Genomic DNA, 20,570 nt, shown 5'->3' with positions numbered 1-20,570 from the left:
GACTATTTATGGCTTATTTACCGTATCACTGTGTCTCACACTCAAGGTCATTGACAACATCCCTAGTGGATCTCAGGACTAGGAGAGTGTAGAAAGTAAATAGTTTCTTCTAGATTGTAGGAAAGAGAACTCATATGCTCACAGGGCTTTGTTACACACCATCTACTCCGCGGTTGACCATTTTCCTCTGAGTGTGACTTACTAATGGAGAAAAGCAACTTGCAGAGAGCAGCTCATAGTTTTCCTATACCTATAGATATGGCAGAGAATCGGGGTTATAGTCTCAAACTGTCTGAAGCAACTCATTTCACCCAACTGATGCTGAACCCCTATCCCAAGCCAGGAAAGCGAGTCTTTGATGCTGAGAAGCTGCTCCCGTCTTTCTTCTGTAGGTCCTTATCCTTCCTTTCTGCACTCCTTTCTCTTTGCCGTTTGCCCTGAATGCTACATTCAATGTTTTGGTTCTGTTTTAGCTTGTGTGGACACTGAAGAAGCGGATATCTATCTGCTCATTGATGGTTCAGGGAACACCCAGCCCACAGACTTCCACGAAATGAAGACCTTCCTGTCAGACGTGGTGGGCATGTTCAACATTGCTCCCCACAAGGTACGGGTCGGGGCGGTGCAGTATGCCGACACCTGGGACTTGGAATTTGAGATCAGTAAATACACCAGCAAGCCTGACTTGGGAAAAGCCATCGAGAACATCAGGCAGATGGGCGGGAACACCAACACAGGTGCAGCCCTGAACTTCACCCTGAAGCTGTTGCAGAAAGCAAAGAAGCAGCGAGGAAACAAAGTGCCATGTCACCTTGTCATTCTGACGAATGGCATGTCCCAGGACAGTGTCCTGGAACCTGCGCACAGGTTGAGAGAGGAAAACATCCGAGTCCATGCTATCGGAGTCAAGGAAGCCAACCAAACACAGCTGCGGGAGATAGCGGGAGAGGAAAAGCGAGTTTACTACGTCCATGAGTTCGATGCCCTGAGGGACATAAGGAACCAGGTGGTTCAAGAGATCTGTGCTGAAGAAGGTAGGAGATGATGCGGCTTGGCCTTCAGACAGCAGCTGACAAAGGAACACTGTCAGTCAGGGGTGACATGCATTTTTAAGTTGAGATTATTGGCCTGTATAAGTATATTTTCTCTCCAGAACAAAGCAAAGCCCCATGGTAGTGTAGTTAGTATCTGAAGACTGACCAAGGTGTTTGGAGGGATTCTCTCTAATGAAGCCCTGTCAGGATGTACGATTAGGTGCCATGTGTATAATACAATCAAAGACGTTCTGACGTAGAGGGGCATGGCCATCTGACTGACATCTCATTTTATAAACGAACTTGTATGAATTTCTCTGGAGCACTGTATCAGTGGCTTCCAGTCAGGGTTTCTACTCTCTGAGGATATTTGGTGACTTGTAGATACATTTTTTTGTGTCCTAAATAGGGAGCTTTCTTGGCATCCACTAAAAGGATGAAGCAAAGATATTTACTAACCATCTTATGGATCAATATCCAGAGCACTACTACAGTAAATATGACCTGGCCCCAGAGGGTGCTGATGTTGAGATACTTCGTTACTAAGGAACAGAATAGTCTTGAGTTTTATTGCCTTGTGATGCTTTATTTTCCTGTCTTCATGATGCACACACTGAGCTTGAACATAGAATTATTTGTGACTTGGGTTTTCCTATGAACTCTTAATTTTTTATGTTCAGTGATACAAATAAACATCCCAGTTTCTCCCACACAGCCTGTAGAGACATGAAAGCAGACATCATGTTTCTGGTGGACAGTTCTGGCAGCATAGGACCTGAAAACTTCAGCAAGATGAAGACGTTTATGAAGAACCTGGTGAGCAAATCCCAGATTGGGGTAGACCGGGTGCAAATTGGTGTGGTCCAGTTCAGCCACGAACACAAGGAGGAGTTCCAGCTCAACACATTCATGACCCAAAGTGACATTTCCAGTGCCATCGACCAAATGATTCACATTGGAGAAACAACCTTGACAGGCAGTGCCCTGAGCTTTGTGTCCCAGTACTTCAGCCCCGACAAGGGGGCCCGGCCCAATGTCAGGAAGTTCCTCATTCTCATCACAGACGGCGAGGCTCAGGACCTAGTAAGGGAACCAGCAGCAGCACTTCGGAAAGACGGTGTGATTATCTACTCAGTGGGCGTATTTGGCTCCAATGTCACCCAGCTCGAGGAGATCAGTGGGAAACGAGAGATGGTTTTCTATGTTGAGAACTTTGACATTCTGCAGCATATTGAAGATGACCTTGTTCTGGGAATATGCAGTCCCCGTGAAGGTAAGCATGGCACAGTCACAAGAGGGGGGGCTAAAGAGAGTTGTATTCGAATGCTATAAGTTTCTTAATTGAAATGTTTGTTTTAGTGCCTTTGGGCTTTTGAGTTAAATGGTAAAGGCTGGGTATGGTGGCTCATGCCTGTAACCCCAGGATTCAAGCTGAGACAGGAGAATGATCATAAGTTCAAGGCCAACCTGGGCTGCATAATGAAATTCAGGCTAGTCTTGAATACAGAATAAGACCTTGATTCAATGCTCTACTGTCTCTCAAAGAAACATAAATCCATAAAGAAATGATTTTGGCCTACCTAGTTTTCCCATTTGCAGATGAATAATAATCCTAATGTGACTGACTACTCCCTTAAGAAAAATGACGTCACTGGGTCTTATGTCAGGGTCCCTGGAAAGAGTGGGCTTGTCAAGAGCTCTTGTGGAAGGGGTCTACTGAGGAAGTACTTCCAGGATGGATAGAAGGAAAGCGAAACAGAGAAGAGGTGGATCTATACAAGGCAGTCACTCCAGCTGAGCCTAGTTTCAGCACAAGCCCATGATCAATGTTAGAACATGAATCCTGCAACTGTTGGCACAGCTTCCTAATGAGGGGCCCAACCTTATATGTCTTGTGCCATTAGACCACATGAAGGCTGCTGAGGCAGTGGGTAGAGGAACATAACCTCCTGATTAGAAAGACATGTTTGGCTTAGCATCTGTTTGGTCAAATGAAATGTTTTTTAAACTCTCTACTAAACCTTACAAAACATGGCTGTAGTTAGTGAACTTGAGCAATAGAAGCTTCCAGAGAAGTAAATGGCAGGCTGCCCACTCTTCCTGCAATACTGCAGAGTAATGGAAGTGGGCAAACCAAAGCTCCGGGGAGAAGATGCAGCTCAGCGGTAGAGCTCTCTCAAGGTCATGGACTGAACCCCAGTCTCTCACCTCCCCCCAAAACAAATTAACAGAAGACCAGCAAATATAGGCAGTCACATTGTTCTGTGACCTCTGGATTTAATGATAGAAGCATTCTGAAAATTCACTCTGAAAAATATGTATTTTCATACTTTTAAGGGAGAAGAGACATTGTCTCGTTATTCTAGCAATGGATATGTTTAGCTCCCACTGTAGGGTTTGGTGGTAGTCATCTGTGTTTGGTAGAAGAGGGACTACATCTGGTTTCTGTTCCCTGGCAATGCCATCCATAGTAAGTACAAGTTCTTTGAAGGTCTCCAATGCTGAGCAAACATCCCCCCGAGTTCCGGAGTAAGCCAAGCAATCTTCACAGCCAGGAGAAAGCTGGAGACCCAGTTTTCCTCAGCGGGGTCAGCCTTTCTTGGGAATTTGATTTTTGGCTCTGTACACATGGCTCCGGTCAGTGTTGAGCACATTGGCTCTTGTGTTTTCTACAGTCCACCTCATGGCTCACAAAAGATGAAAATGTGAAAGCCAGCTGGGCACGGGAGGAGTACTTTCTCCCAGGTCTTTTTCTTGAGAACGGATGAGCTAACACGCATTTGGACCGTACTTTATCTAAGGCTCAGGGAAAGCATGTACTCCCAACATAAAGACCAAATGACCATCTCAGGACTCCACTTCTCCAGAATGGATGAGTTAACCACTAGGACTCACAGCTGGATATGCTCCTTTAGATGAATTCGAAATTAGGTCTTTCCTGATCATCTTTGCTGTAGTGCTGACCTCAGGCTTAACAAGTTCACAGAGTGTCATGTTAGGACAATGTGCTTGAGCTAAATGAGAACTGGCCTACTTTTTATGATGAGTCCTAATAATAGAAATAAATACTTCAAGAAAGTCAAAAAGGAAGAAAATGTGGGCTTAGAAATGAGCCAACACAGAACCATGATTTAAAAAATGTAGTGTTATTAAATTCTTTCTGTTGTTGTTTTGTCTTTTCCCCATGGGATGCCAATAGAATCTCAAGATCCCTATAACTTAAAAATAAGCTTGTATAAATAAAAGCATAGGTGGAAGGGATCATTTATATGGAAAAGTCTATAAAGAGCCATGATTTTCCGTTTTTTAGTCTAATGGTTGAGATTCTATTCCTGATACTCTTGATGGCTTTGGGATGGCCGTTCCATCTCTTCCTACAGTGGTACAGGCTTCACTCCACACTCTCCTTGTTCTGAAAGCTTACTTGAGTGCTGCCAATTATGGGCAGCACACTCATGTGGGTATCTTTGTTATCCAGAGAGTCAACCATCTGTGTGTTCCTGCAGAGACAACACCAGCCATGTAAATGGAAATTGGGGGACCTCCCACAGTGAATCTCAAATGGTTTTCTTTTTTTTTTTTTCAGAATGCAAACGGATTGAAGTTTTGGATGTTGTGTTTGTCATCGATAGCTCTGGTAGCATTGACTATCAAGAATACAACATCATGAAGGACTTTATGATCGGCCTGGTAAAAAAAGCTGATGTGGGCAAAAATCAGGTCCGGTTTGGAGCTCTTAAGTATGCTGATGACCCAGAAGTGCTGTTTTATCTGGATGAACTAGGCACAAAGTTGGAGGTGATTTCAGTGCTCCAAAATGACCAGCCCATGGGGGGTAATACTTACACTGCTGAGGCCCTGGCCTTTTCAGATCACATGTTCACTGAAGCCCGGGGCAGCCGTCTGCACAAGGGAGTTCCCCAAGTCCTCATTGTGATCACGGATGGAGAATCTCATGATGCAGAGAAACTCAATGCCACCGCCAAGGCCCTGAGGGACAAAGGCATTCTCGTCCTGGCAGTGGGGATTGCTGGTGCCAATAGCTGGGAGCTGTTAGCCATGGCAGGCTCAAGTGACAAGTACTACTTTGTAGAGACATTTGGAGGCCTGAAAGGGATATTTTCCGACGTATCAGCCAGTGTCTGTAACTCTTCAAAAGTCGGTAAGGCCTGTCAATTGAATTCTTCCTAATTATCAAAAATAGGACCAAATGAGTGAGACACCACCAACCTGTCATATTTGGGAACAAGTTTACTAGGGAGGAGAGAAGGAACCAAAATTATGAAGTGGTTTTCCTACTTTACAGACTCTTAGAGTTTGACAGTCCTTCAAGGTATTTTATTTATCCTTTTCCTCAAGAGAAAACTATTTGAAAACACTTCTGTTTCCTTCCACCTGGGCTCTTCCGATTCTGGGAACTCTGCTGTTTTTGAAAAGATTCTCTTTATTAGAACATAGATTTACTTAGGTGTCTTTTCCCCCCTTTTAAAAAAAAATTCTTTTTTTTAAAAAAAAAACCAACTATCTTTTTCATTTTACATATCTATCCCAGTTCCCACTCCCCCCCTCCTCCCACTCCCCACCTTTCCCCCACCCTATCCCCCATCCACTCCTAAGAGAGAATAAGACACAATGCTTTGAGAAAAGACCAAGGTCCTCCCTACTTTATCTAGGCTGAGCAAGGTATCCACCCAAAGAAAATAGATTTCAAAAAACCAGTATAAGCCATAGGGATAAATCCTAGTGCTACTGCCAGTGGCCACACAGTCTGCCCCAGCCATGCAACTGTCACCCACATTCAGTGGTCTAGTTTGGTCCTATGCTGGTTCCTCCCATGTCTGGCCAGAGGTGGTGGGCTCCCATTAGCTCAGGTAAGCTGTTTCAGTGGGTGACTGAAACAGTGTTTCATCATGGTCTTGACCTCTTTGCTTATATTCTCACTCCTCCCATTCTTCGGTTGGACTTTGGGAGCTCAGTCCAGTGCTCCTCTGTGGGTCACTGCCTCTGCTTCCATCAGTTTCTGGATGATGGTTCTATGGTGACATTAAGACAGTCATGAATCTGACTACAGGGCAAGGCCAGTTCAGGCACCCTCTCCACCATTGCTTAGGTTCTTAGCTGGGGTCATCCTTGCGGATTCCTGGACATTTTCTCTGGTGCTAGGTTTCTTGCTAGCCCCATAATGGCTCGCACAATCAAGATATCTCTTTTCTTGTTCTCCATCTCTGTCCTTCCCCCATCTCTGACTATCCTGTTCCCTCAAGGTCTCCTCCCCCACCCTTTCTCCTTTCATCCTCTTCTGTCCTCCCTTCTCCCCTGACCACCATGCTCTGGAGATCTTGTCTATTTTTGCTTCCCAGGGGGACCTATATCCGTTTCTCTTAGGGTTCACCTTGTTACTTAGCTTCTCTAGAGTCGTGGACTATAGGCTCGCTATCCTTTGCTTTACAGCTAGTATCTACTTAAGAGTGAGTACATGCCATGTTCATCTTTCTGGGTCTGGGTTACTTCATTCAGAATGTTTTTTTCCTAGTCCAACTCTGCCCTCTTGTAAGGGCAGAAGTTGTTCTCTCCTCAGGCCAAATATCCTTGGTTTCTTCTTGGTTTTGTTTATGGTCCAAGTTCCCTGAAAAAGCAGACTTGAGTATTAAACACTTCAGCACAGGCTCCAAGGGCTCTATGACAGACAGCGGCCGCCTTTCCTTTGCCCGTCTTTCTATTCTGGCAGCTAGAGGTGATATGATTGTGTGCATGTGTGTGTACATGTGCGCGCGCGCGCGCGCGTGTGTGTGTGTGTGCACGCTCATTCGCTGTTCATGCATTCAGCTGTCATCTTGCACATTTCATCTTGCTAGGCATGGGGCTGCATATCTACAGTCCTAGCATTTGGCAGGCCAAGGCAGTTTGAGGCCTTCCTAGGCTACACCCTTGAGTTCCAGGCTAGACCTGCTTCATCATGTAAGTTCATCTTTTCCTCCCCGCTCCAAAAAAGCGTGAAAGAGAACCTTAGCCATTTTTCTAAGGCCTTTCACAGGAAGAGATTGAATTTGCTTTTCAAAATGGAAGTCTAGTAGGTAGAAAAACATAAAAGCAATTTTGTGCTTGAAAAAATAAATAATAAAGACGTTTTTATTAGAAGAATTTCTGTTGGTTCACAATTCCAACATGTGGGTGCAGTCCTTTTTCAAAATTATTTAGCTTTCCTGGCTTTGTTTGTTTGTTATGAGATTTCCCTCGTTAGAATGTAGCCTCTAGCTTTTTCTCTAGAAAACTAGCAATCTTTCTGTTTGTTACTGGAAATAAGGACAAATCTTTATTTCCTTGATGGCGAATGCCTAAAATTTGGTCTGCCCTTTTATTCTCTATGGAAGTTGACAACTGCAATTTCAGACTGAAATATCCCTGTTAGGAAAGGAAAGAAGAAAGACTGCTAGATGCAAGTCTAAAGCAGAGTGTCATGAGCTCATCCACTCCTGAAGAATCGCTGGATCCGCTTTTCTCTCATCTGTAGCAAAGCCGCCACCTTTAGCCTTTTCGGAGACCACACTAAGAGCTAGGTTGAGGCTGAGGAGAAGGCTTAGAGGACACTTGCTACACAAGCAGGAGAACGTGGGTTCAACTCTCCAGTACCCATGTAAAAAGCTGGCTGTTCCTGTCAGCCTTGCTCCATGGGGGGACTGAGACATGAGGGGGTCACTGGGGCTCACTGGCTGTCAGCCTAGCTCCAGCTTCCCTGAGACCCTGTCTTAATGGATGAAGGTGGGGAGGATAAACCATAACAACTTGTGTCCCCTCTGGCCTTCATGCTCGGCTGTACATACCTACCCACTAATGTACATACACCCTACACACACTTACATATAATTTTAAAAATTAAGTTGGGTCAGTGTTGATAACCCTGAAAATTCAAGGAAGTGACAGGGCTTAGCAGAAAGCTGGCAGATGCAGACGAGTGTGTGCTGGGCATAACTCATCTATTAGCAACGGCCTCTCTTGTTCTCTTTGTTTTGTATTTGTTACAATCATGCAATGGGATAATCTCTGACCATATTACATTATGTGCTCAAAACCATTTTTTCTTAAGTTGTTATTTTTGCCTACATACACCAGAGACAGGAGGCTGATAGAAAAGTCAGACAGAGGGCAGAAAGCACGCTTCTTAACAATTTGCCCTAATAAACCAGAAAAAAAAATTATTGGACCAACTGGACCCAGGGAGGCCAAGTTAATAATACTGACCATCTGCTTCTATTTGAATCTCGGTGCGAGTATGTGTTCATGTTGTTTGCTGTGCTACTACTGTCCCCGGCCTTCTGGAGAGGTTAGACTGGGATCGCAGATGAGGAGAGAAGCCTTTGTATAGCGCTGCTGTCAGTTCTCTGGCATGTCAAAACAGAAAATGGCGCAAGACCAAGCAGACAGAGCCAAGAGAAACACGGAATGGATGGGTTAGCGGTGCATGGCTCCTGCTGTCTTTATGAAAGGATCATTTGTATTTATTTATTCTTCAATTAATGTGACCACAGAGTAACATGAGATAAGGAACCAATCTGAAAATATTATTTCTGTAGAGCAGCAGATGTTCAGTTGACTCCTGGCAGATTAAAGAAAGAAGAGTCTCCTGGTCTTAACTCATTTCCTTTCCTCTCTGTAGATTGTGAAATCGAAAAGGTTGACCTCGTTTTCCTCATGGATGGGTCAAACAGCATCCATCCAAACGACTTCCAGAAGATGAAGGAGTTTCTGGCATCTGTCGTTCAAGACTTTGATGTCAGCCTCAACAGAGTGCGCATCGGCGTGGCCCAGTTCAGCGACAGCTACAGATCGGAGTTTCTGCTGGGGGCGTTCACAGGGGAGAAGGAGATCTCCTCCCAGATTGAGAGCATTCAGCAGATCTTTGGGTACACCCGTATCGGAGATGCACTCAGGAAGGTGAGGCACTACTTCCGGCCGGACACGGGCAGCAGGATTAACGCAGGGACCCCTCAGGTGCTGCTGGTCCTCACAGACGGCCGGTCCCAAGACGAGGTGGCTCAGGCCGCTGAGGAGCTGAGACACAAAGGTGTGGACATCTACTCAGTGGGCATTGGGGATGTGGACGACCAGCAGCTGGTCCAGATCACAGGGACAGCAGAGAAAAAGCTGACGGTGCACAACTTCGACGAGCTGAGGAAGGTGAAGAAAAGGATCGTTCGCAACATCTGTACCTCAGGCGGTGAGAGCAGTAAGTATTGAGTGAGTTCTTCATTTTGATTTCCCCCGCCATCTTCGTTGACATTTTCCTCCAACTGTTTACCTCCCCTGGGCTTGCTGGGAGGATTTAGATTTGTGCCTCTGGATTTCAATTTGAACTTTTCCACAGCTATGAAGTATGTGTATTTTGTGAGCCATGGAATGAGAAGCAGAGTGTTAGAGACCCTGAGTCTTCTATTCACAGTGTCTCCCAGAGGAAACATGACTCTTCGGTGAACAGAGATGCCTGGCTTCGGAAGGTGTGAGGGAGAGGCCATTGTTCACATTGTTCTGCTTTCGAAGGTTGCAGAATGTGTCACAGAGAAAATGAACTGCCTGACGGGTTTTCGTTGCCTGGCAATAGGCCCACAGTGCCAGCGAAGTTCCCATGTAGAGAACATCTCTAGGTCTATATACCTTTACTAGAAAAATTTACCACAGAGGTCAATAAATATCTTCTTATTAATGGTCACATTTGGGGGCTGGAGAGTTCAATCAGGGGAGTGCTTCTATGCAATGACCATGAGTACCTGAATTTGATCCCCAAGACCCATGTAAAACACCCAGATGTGGTGATATATATCTGTAATCCCAGACCTGGAGAGGCGGGGTGACAGGAGGATCCCTGGAACTTGCTGGAAAGTCAACCTAACCTAGTAAATTAGTTCCAGGCATTGTGAGACTCTGTCCCAAAAATAACTCTGTGGTACCCAGGAGGTTGACACATGAGGTTGACTTCTGGCCTCCAGATACACATGTATATACACATTCAGGCACACATGCACATGCACATGTACAAACACAAATAAACACACACACACACACACACACACACGAGAGAGGGGGGGGGGGAGAGAGAGAGAGAGAGAGAGAGAGAACATTATGATATTTTTATGGTATGTTGAGTGTCTTGAAAGAATAGCTCTTCTTTTTCTTATTAATGACACCCTATGGATTGGTGATTATCCCAGTACCCCTGGTGAACATTAACCGCAGACTTCAATCAAGGAAAGAAAAGCTACAGGCTCATTTAGAGGCAGACACAACTTCAGGTCCCTGATTCATACCATCTTTTCTTGGACAAGTTGCTTCATTTTTTAAATGAGTTGAATGTTTTCTTTGTGAAATGTGACTGAGCAACACCGGGATCATCGTGCGGCTTCTGTGAGAAAATGCATATTCACACCTGACTCTCAATAAGCCTGACACTTACCATGGAATCATCAAGTTTCCCTGTACCAGCCAGGGTTCTCTAGAGGGACAGAACTGGTAGAATGAATCTCTCTTTATATAGAAAGGGGATTTATTTGAGTGGTTTACAGGTTGTGGTCCAGCTAATCCAACAATGACTATCCTCTGACAAAATCCAAGAATCCAGAAGTTGTTCAGTCCACAGGCTGGATGTCTCAGCTGGGATCCGGGAGATGGCTTCTTCCCGAAGAAGAAGGCTCTAATGCCAGTGGAGGAATGGTCTTGCTAGCAAGGGTAAGAGCAAGGAGGTGAAGAAAGAGAGCCTCCCTTCTGCCCTGTCCAGGAAAGAGACTGGACCAAAGAAGTGTGGTCCAGATTAAAGGTAGCTCTTCCCATCTCAAAAGACTTGGACTAAAAGTAGGTCTACCCACTTCAAATGATATAATTAAGAAAAAATTTCTTACAGGTGTGTCTAGCAGCTTGGGTTTTAGTGAATTCCAGATGTAGTCACGTGGGCAGCCAAGAATGGCCAAAACACCCTCCATTTTTGCCTACCACTAACCCATTAAATGTATTCATAAGGGCTAGATGTTCCCCTTAGAATGATCTTTTCTTAGTGATTAATACGCCTACCCCACTGTAACTAATGAGACCTTAAGTTCCATTCAAGGTTTTACTTTTCCAGCCTGCCACAGTCTGCTCACCTGACACCAGAGACCAGGCCACACGTGGGTGACATTTCTCCCATTGTTCCTGTTCCCTACCTTCCACACCACCCCTTCTGTCAGGCTTTGTCCCGCTACTTCTGCTAACATTGGTCTCTGGACGTTCTAGAATGGGCTGGAGAGAAGAGAAGAATGGGAGAAAACAGAACATTTCGCTCAGAGGCACTTGGCAGGTGGCAGCCACTGGTTTTTTGGTAGCCCACACCTGAAGTTGGGTCCTGGGGTAGGAACATTCTTGGAGATCTTTCTTCTTCCTATCGCCTGTATCCTTACTAAAGCCAAACTGTTCCTTTGAGAAGATGTTGTGGAATAATCTCTTTGTACACTGTGAAGATTTGTCACTCGGACTAGGTTAATAAAAAGCTGAATGACTAATAGCTAGACAAGATTTTTGGAGCAGGGAGGATTCTGGGAAGAAGAAGGTAAGAGTCACCAGCCAGATGCAGAGGAAACAGAGATGCAGGAAAAGAGTCACGCGGCAACACGTAATGAATAAAAATGGGTTAATTTGAGTTATAAGAGCTGGTTAGAAACAAACCTAAGTGTAGGCAGAGACTGCTCATTCATTTCCCAGTGACCCACACCGGAATAATAACACAGAATCTATACTAATTACAATACTGTTTGGCTAGCTTAGGCATATTTCTTTTTCTTTTTTCTTTTTTCTTTTTTTTTGTGTTTTGAGACAAGGTTTCTCTGTAGTTTTGGTGCCTGTCCTGGAAATAGTTCTTGTAGACCAGGCTGGCCTCGAACTCACAGAGATCCGCCTGCCTCTGCCTCCCAAGTGCTGGGCTTAAAGGCGTGCACCACCACTGCCCGGCCTTGCTTAGGCATATTTCTATGTAACTCTTAACATCTTAAATTAACCCATTTCTATTATTCTGTATATTACCATGAGGCTGTGGCCTACCAGTAAAGTTCTGACTGGTGGCTGGTATCTTTCTCCTTTGACAGCTACATGGCATCTCTCTGACTCTGCCTACTCTCTCTATAAAGATTTCTGTTCGGATTTCCTGCCTGGCTTTACTAAGCCATTGGCCGGAGCAACCTCTGTTACATGAGGAGGGGGCCCTTTGTTTGTCCCTGCCTCCCAGCTAGCTTACACCCGAAATAACCACACAGAAACTATATTCATTAAAACACTGCTTGACCATTAGCTCTAACTTCTTATTGGCTAACTCTTACATTTTAATTTAACCCATTTCTAGTTATCTGTGTATCGTCACGTGACTGTGGCTTACCAGCAAGATTCTAACCAGCATCTGTCTCAGACAGGAGATCCATGGCGTCTCTCACTCTGCCCTTCTTCCCAGCATTCAGTTCTGTCTTCTCTGCCTACCTAAGTTCTGCCCTATCAGGCCCAAAGCAGTTTCTTTATTCATTAACCAATGAAAGCAAGACATGAACAGAAGAACCTCCTACACCAAGCTTCTTTAATAACCATTACAAATAAAGCATATTCATCTCATAAAGGGGATTCTCACATCATCTAAGCTATTGGCTGAGCTTTAATAATTAATAAGTCTCCATTTGGTTATTTGGGAGCTGACAGGTGGGACAGAAAAATTTGCATACAAGAAGAGATAGGTATGTCTGGATTCAAGATGGTCCCTGTCTCTTTCTTAGCCCCTGAACATCTGGAGATGATTCTGGCTTTTTTTTCTGAGCTCTCCCTGCTCCTCCTCTTGAGTAGAGGGTCTGGGGATCCTGAAACAGTTCCTTTTACTGCTTCCTTCTACCAGTTCCTAAGGCCACAACAGCAAGTCCAGAATGCACAGTCCTGGAAATGACTGTTCCTCTTTTGCAGGAACCCTGGGGCTTGCTCCTTGAATTTCTAGGCTTAAGTTAACTTGAAGCTACTTTTTTGAGCCTCTTTCTCTTGAATTAAAGAAGAAATTTCTTCTCTTTGTGTGTGGGAGAAAGTTCAGAGTACATCAACAATTCTCTCCAAAAGTATTTTCCCAAGCTCCAGCCCCACACCTTTTATAAGAACCCAATGGATAGGTCAAAGGTTTGAAGGTCATGAAGTTGGTCAGGGGGCGCTGTCTTCCTGCATTTCACTTTAGACAGTGCTCTGACTTTGGAATGTGTCTGGTTATTCCAGCCAAATCTTCTCCATTAATTTTCTATTTCACAAGAGATGCTCATTTCAAATTATTAGGTAGAAAATTATCTTCGAACACTCTAGTTTTTACTTGAGTGCATGAGAAAGTTTAAAAATGGGAATCTTAACTCCCAAGTAGTAAGTTATTTTTAAAAGAAGCAGTTGCTATGCCAACGAGATGGCTCTGCCAGGAGAGGCACTTGCCCCCAAACTGGCACCCTGAGCTCCATTCTGGAACCCACATGGCTCGAGGAGGGAAATGAGCACTGCAAGTTGCCCTCTGACCTCACCCCCCATGCCATGCCCTCTGACCTCACCCCCCATGCCATGCCCTCTGACCTCACCCCCATGCCGTGCCCCCATAAACAAATACATTTAAAGCCTTTTTTAAAAGTAAGGAAACAAGCATGGATATGAAAAGATAAAGTGCTCTTAAGATAAACTTGAAGTCATTAGTCCAGCAAACAAGTATGTAAGGCTTTGAAGCCAGCCTATGAGCTGAGGGCTGGTGAGGCTAGCCTAGGCCCTGATAAAGCTTCAAAGGCATGCACAAGGATATTATGGGATGCCTGCTCTGAAGTTAAAAAATCCTCCAACCACAGAGGTCAGTTAGTAGTTTGGTGTGTTTTAAAGTTAACCAGGCTTCGATCTGGACATTCGCTTGGCTTGTTTTTTGGGGGGTTTCAGTTTGGTGCTGGGTGCAGAGGATTGGCTTCATCCATGCTAGGCAAGGACCACTGAGCGACACCCCAGTCTCATCGATCCACTCCTGCATAAAACATGCTGAACACATTTACCATTTGAGTCTTATTTTCCCCTTCATAAATCCTGGGCACGGTTAAGAGTCTCACGGGGCACAATGATTCAAAATGGAAAACAAGGAGCAGCTGCGTGGAAATGCCCCCCACAAGTAAAGTCTTTCCTCTTTCATCCAACAACTGAGCCCATTTTTCTCACTGAGATAGTTTCTTTAGGACCACCACTGCTGAATCTTATTAATGTACCTCAGCCTGCAACAGTGTCTTTATCCCCCCCCTGATTTATTTATTGTGTGCATTTGAGGGTGGGGCACGTGTGCCACAGGCATGTGGAGGTCAGAGGACAACTCGCGGGAGTCGGCTCTTTCCTTCGGCTATGTGGATTGTGGGAATTGAACTTGGATCATCAGGCTTGGCAGAAAGTACCTTTCCCACCTCCTCACTGGCCCCCAAACAGGATTTTTTCATACTAAGAATATGCTACCATCAGCTCTAAATAAAGACCTTGACAAATAAAAGAATCAGATAATTAGTATCAGCTTTGGGGCCTGGCAGGACAGACAGGAGTATGACTATCCCATTGAGTCTGCTCTTTTGTATTCTTTTTTCAGACATATAATCTCGGTTTTTTGTGGTTAAAAAAAGTGACCCTAGTTTAATTCTTCATGACCTCTGAAAATCAACCTTATCCTGCCTAGCCCACTTCTCAAACTATCTCTGCCTCCCGTGAGTTTAAGTCACCACTGGCAAATTCCCTTTGAAGCAAGCCTCCTCATGGAAGACTCCAGTTCCCCAAATTTCTCAGGCACAGATCTTTCTGGGCCAATACATGAGAATTCCCTTCCCAGCTTCTCATTCCCCATTACACTTAGTCATGTGGCTGCTTGGCCTGGACTTGTTCACCGAGTTCTGTTCCATTATGATATTATGGAATCATTTGCCAATTTTAATTAAACATGAGGGAGTTAGACCATATTTTTGGCATACTAGATGCCAGACACACATAAACACATACACACACACAAAATCTGAAAACTGCTGATTTAAACAAAGTATATAAACTTTTTTTTCAGCTTTTTAATTTGTTTTTAGTACCAAACTCCATGTGTTGAGAAGGCAGGAAAAAGTTGGAGCGAGTTAAACAGCTCAGACATTCTTGAAAGAAAGCACACGTGCCGTTAGATTTTTATCCTTCTCAAACTATCCGCCTTTAGGGAGCTCAGCTTAAAATATCAAGCCCATCCAAATATCTTCGATGCTGAAACTTCCCTGGAGTTAATAAGATAACAGCAAAGACTTTTAAATGCACTACCACTCCAAGGCTTTAGAATCCCGAATGGCAGTGTCTTGGCTCCCCAGACGCCTGACTCCTAAAGGCATGGACAAGTTGAATAACTGGATTGCCAGGTCTCTTCACCTGGGGGACTTAAGAAAGATTTCAACAGTTTTTCCTTCCTTCCCTCCCTCCATCCCTCCCTCCCTCCCTTGCTTCCTTTCTCCCTTCCTTTTATATTGATTTCTTCTCTGGGTGGATATTAAAGATGATCAAAATTGACTCAATGCTTCTAGAAAGATAAATGATCCCAACTTTCCAGTGTGCCTTTTTTTGCTCCTGAATGACTTTCTCTGTTCAAATGTTTTTACTTTTCTCTCACTCCTATTATAATTTAATATTTGTCAATGACCTCAGTTGTTAAGTAGTGCTATAGGAATGTGTTTTAGATTACTGCCATTTCCACAAGATGCCTTAGAGTTACTTAAGAGACTGAGTACATTACAATGTGTTTTTAATGGCCAGAATAGAATCATTTAGCACTTTAGTTGTCGGAGAATCATCCAGATTCAATTCCAACTGAAAAAAAAATAGTCTTATTATTTTACAGGTCATTGAAGAATGAGTTTGTGACTTTTCCCTGCTCCATGCTTTTCCTTGTTTTCCTACTTTCTACCTAGAATAGAAATTGGACTTCTTAGCCCCTAGAATCAGACATGCGTCAGAATCACACTAGTGTGGTGTTCATCCTAACAAGAGACTCTTCCCCTTGCATCCCAGATTGTTTTGTGGATGTCGTGGTTGGATTTGATATCTCAAGTCAGCAGAGGGGGCAGACTTTGCTCGAAAGTCAGCCTTGGATGGAGGCCTACCTCCAAGACATCTTACGTGCCATCAGCTCCCTCAACGGGGTGAGCTGCGAGGTAGGCACGGAGACTCAGGTGAGCATCGCTTTTCAAGTGACAAACGCTGTGGAAAAATACCCCTCCAAGTTTGAGATCTACAGCGACAACATACTGAGCAGCCTGCAAGGTGTGACCGTGACCGGCCCATCCCGCCTCAACACAAACCTGCTGAGCTCTCTGTGGGACACTTTTCAGAATAAGTCGGCTGCCCGAGGAAAGGTAAGATGGAGTTAGTTCGCACTTTGATCTGCAGTTTTTCAGTAAACGTTCTGCTAATTTTTCCCTCATTTTTCTAAAACCTACCCTAGGTGGTCCTTCTGTTTTCAGATGGAATGGATGATGATATTGAAAAACTTGAACAGAAATCTGATGACCTCAGAAAGGAAGGTACTGAACTGAGGGAGGGGTAGGAAAGGGGTTAACTATTTTTATTTATTTTAGATAGAATTTTATTTTGTAGCCCAGGTTAGCCTGGAGCATCTTATGTAACCCAGGTTGATCTCAAACTCAGGGCAGTCCTCTTCTTAATCTCTTGAGTGTTGGGATTACAGGTATGAACCACTATGCCTGGCTGCTCATTCATTTTGTCATTTCAGCACTCAACTCTATTATTTCCAGGTATGTTACTGACCCTGAATTTGGCAAGCATGTCTGTAACATGAGGGGCCGGCTTGTTGGGGTTTCTGTCCCACCCGACACCCCAACAAGTCAGCAAACCCCAAAGAAAATCACACACAGAACTCCATAAGATTATAAACTGATTGGCCCATTAGCTCAGGTTTCTTGTTAACTCTTATAGCTTATAATAACCCATTATTCTCATCTATGTTAGCCATATGGCTTGGTACCTTTTTCAGCTTGGCAGCTCACATGTTGCCTCTCCAATGGTCTGGGCAGGAATGGCAGAATGCGCTTCCTCCTTCCTAGCCTTCTCCTGTTCTCATCGCCCCATCTCTACTTCCTGTCTGGTTGACCCGCCTATACTTTCTGCCTGGCCAATCAGCGTTTTATTCAAATACATGATTGACAGAATACAGACAATTCTCCCACACCATTTCCCTCTTTTTTTTTTTTTAAACAAAGGAAAATACCCATAGTCCATTTGTTGGGAATGTGGGCGTAGTATTTCAGGCTACTTCCTGCTGGTTGGAGATGCTGATAATCTTATGGGGAACTAAATAAAATTATCATCAAGTCCTGACTGGAATATCCTGTGAGTCTTAATCACCGCAGGCAGCAATCCTGAATCAGTTCTGGATGTAGAACTTTGTATCCAGGCCATCTATTCCTACTGGAGATTTCTCGGGTGGTCTCCCTTGGTCAAACTGGATTTTTCTTAACTCAGAATGAATCCACAGCCTCTCATTTTCTGTGGAAACAAAAGCAAAATCTCTTCTCCAAAGTAACATACCTTTTGACTTCAGTTTTGAAGCCAAGGTATTTTCAAAATACCTATCTTGGATTAATTCAGCAGCATTTATAAACAAATATCTTTTAGCAGCTGTTGCTCCTTGCTCAGCATTCAAACAATTTAAAGAGAGCATAATAGGATACAGTATCAAGATTCTCTGTATATTTTCCATCTTTGTGTGGCTTTATTTCAACCTCTATTTCTTTTAATTTTACTTTTAACTTTTGGTTTTTTGAGACAGGTTCTCTGTATATATGTTTATCCTGGAATAACTCTGTAGACCAGGCTGTCCTTGAACTCACAGAGTTCCCTCTGTCTCTGCCTCCCCAGTGCTGGGATTAAAGGTGTATGCTACCACACCTTGAACTCACAGAGATCTGTCTGTCTCTGTCTCCCAGGCATTGGGATTAAAGGCGTGTGCTACCACACCTTGAAGTCAAAGAGGTCAATCTACCTCTGCCTCCCAGGCATTGGGACTAAAGGTGTGTATCACCACACCCTACTTCTTTCTTTTTTTATTTTTAATGACTTTAACCTTTAGCTTGCATATATTTTTAACACACTGTAAACCATTTAGAGGTTTTCTTTAACTTTGAATCTTTTACTATATATCTCTCTTTTTTCTGACTACAGGAGTCTTTAAGGAGAGGATGAAAGCCGTGGCTTTGACGGCTAAATCCAGCCCATTCCTTAGCTTTCCAGCCTCATGGCAGAGGTACCGCTGGAGCCATTTTTACTGCCACAACTCTATGCCATTTCAAGGTCCCTGCCAGCAAGCAAGCTGCATCATTCTGCTTACAGACCACACTCAGTCGGACTGCCTGCCTGCAAGAGTCAGAGTTTGTCCTGGCAGGACAGGCCAGAAAGCCGGCATTTTAAAACAGCGCAGCTTTTTTCCTGCTATGGCTGTCCCCTTGGAGCATTTTGATCTCTCATTGCCTCTCATGGTCCATGTGTATAAAACAGCACACTGACCAGGGCTCTGTGCTTCACCTTCTTTTACTGTGTGTGTTCTTTGAGTCTTTCTTGGAGGCAGCTCCTTCCCATCTCCCCGCATGTTGTCAACATTGCTACTTCTGTCACATGGCAGTGAACAGGAACAAGTGGCCAAGGAACATGAGTGCTGGATGGCTTCCTCCTGACACTAATCATTTCCAGACTTGCAAGCATTTTTGGACAAGTTTCCTTGTGTGCTGGGGTTTTGTAATTCTTTCCTTTAGACCACAGAAGAACCAGCCATGATGGTCATGCAGCCTCAAAGTTCTGGAGCCAAGCATTTAGCTTTTAGAACCAACAGCCCTCCTGACTTATTGATTTAAGATATGGGTCAGTAGAGGTGAAAAGTAACCACATGTTCTGAATCAGGACCAGTTTCCCGTAAGTGGGCACTGCTCTCACACTCACATATTCTTTGTTGTCAGGATCACCCACCTGCCAATCAGAGCTATGTAGTCTCTGAAGAATTGCTATTGGCCCATAGGAATTCCCTCACCCAGAAAGTCACTTCCCTCTTTCTTGGGCAGTATAAGGAGCTGGACCTTGGTGTGTGTCAATGACATGGAGGCTGTGATCTATGCTCCAGGACTCTCTGAGGTCAAGTCAAAGCTAGGGTATTGCTTGGGTACTGCCCTGTCCTTTCTTCACCCCCTTTCTTCTGAGGACTTTTCAACATGTTGTATGTATCCAAACCGTACATCAGGGTCTGCTTCCAGGGAGCCTGATCTAGTACAGGGCCTGCCTATTGGGTTCACTAATGTGGGTTGGCCAGAAACTGTCTTTATTCTATCCAATCTTGGTCTTTGTTTCTGAGTTCTAAACAGATTTTAATTAAGGATAAGACTTTGGGGCACCTAGTTTTTTTTATGTGAAAGCAAAGAACCTTTATTTTATACAAGTTTGCAAACTTGGTCTCTCTGCATGTCCAACATACTGGAATAATCAGAGAGCCCTGAGTTCAGTTAGAGTTGGGTTTTTATAGTCATAAAGGTGGGGGTAAGGGATTTCTAAGGTTCAGGACCTGATTGGCTAACATTTGTCTAGGGGTGTTTGGGGCACCTAGTTTGAGAGGACAGTTTTGTTGTCATCCTTGTGATTTTAATTATTTCAACCTTCCGTGTGTGTGTGTGTGTGCGCGCGCGCTCGCACGTATGCATGTGTGTATTTGTGGGGGGAATATATCTCTTGCCTGTGGTGTTAAAGTGTCCTCTGGGAAACACTTAGAAATGTCTAGAACTCTAAGACCATTCTGTCTTCATCTCCCAGAGAAAGCATAGGAAATTTGTATTTATTATGGAATATTACATTAACTAGACAAAAATATGTTACATTTGTTTATGTTACATTTATTTAATGATGTGTTACATTAACACAGCATTATTAATGCAGCATAATGTGCTTATGCTGCATTTGCTTAATTAGGTAAAGATGTGTTGCTGTTTCACCTTGCCTGCCTAAGGCACCTGATTGGTCTAATAAAAAGTTGAATAGACAGTATCTAGGCAGGAGAGGGATAGGTGGTACTGACAGAGAGACTAAGTAGGAAGAGGAATCTAGGCTCGGGAGAATGAGGGAGATGGCCAAGGCCAGCCAGGCAGCCACCAGTCAGACAGATATGGAATAGGACATACAGAATGAAAGAAAGATAAAAATCCCCAAGGCAAAATGTAGATGAAAAGAGACAGGTTAATTTAAGCTTTAAGAATTAGCTAGAAATGAGCATAGATAAGGCCAGACATTCATAACTAATAATGAGTCCCCATGTCATGATTTGGAAGCTGATTGATGGCCCCAAAGAAAGCCTGTTACATGTATCAACTTCAGAAGATATATATTCAGAAATATTTAGACTCTTTGATAAAGGAACAAAGGAATGGTGGGGGTAGCATCCTCTTAAGAGCATCACAAGGCTCTCAAAATGGACAAGGAAGACCCTTGTCC

General features: G+C 44.0%; 1 protein-coding gene across 1 annotated transcript in view; it reads left to right on the top strand.

Moving 5' to 3' along the window:
- Col6a6 (collagen type VI alpha 6 chain) overlaps nt 1–20,570 on the top strand; it is a 156,636-nt gene that overhangs the window by 56,523 nt on the left and 79,543 nt on the right. The window contains exons 5-10 of the mRNA XM_087905507.1: nt 474–1,034; nt 1,750–2,307; nt 4,621–5,196; nt 8,689–9,258; nt 16,098–16,441; nt 16,531–16,609. Of these exons, the coding sequence (XP_087761633.1) occupies nt 474–1,034; nt 1,750–2,307; nt 4,621–5,196; nt 8,689–9,258; nt 16,098–16,441; nt 16,531–16,609 (2,688 nt within the window). The remainder of the gene's footprint in view (nt 1–473; nt 1,035–1,749; nt 2,308–4,620; nt 5,197–8,688; nt 9,259–16,097; nt 16,442–16,530; nt 16,610–20,570) is intronic.

The sequence above is a fragment of the Myodes glareolus genome, chromosome 4 (genome assembly GCF_982192425.1).
Source record: "Myodes glareolus chromosome 4, mMyoGla1.1, whole genome shotgun sequence".
Taxonomy (NCBI): Eukaryota; Metazoa; Chordata; class Mammalia; order Rodentia; family Cricetidae; genus Myodes; species Myodes glareolus.
This window is presented reverse-complemented; position numbering and strand designations above follow the sequence as displayed.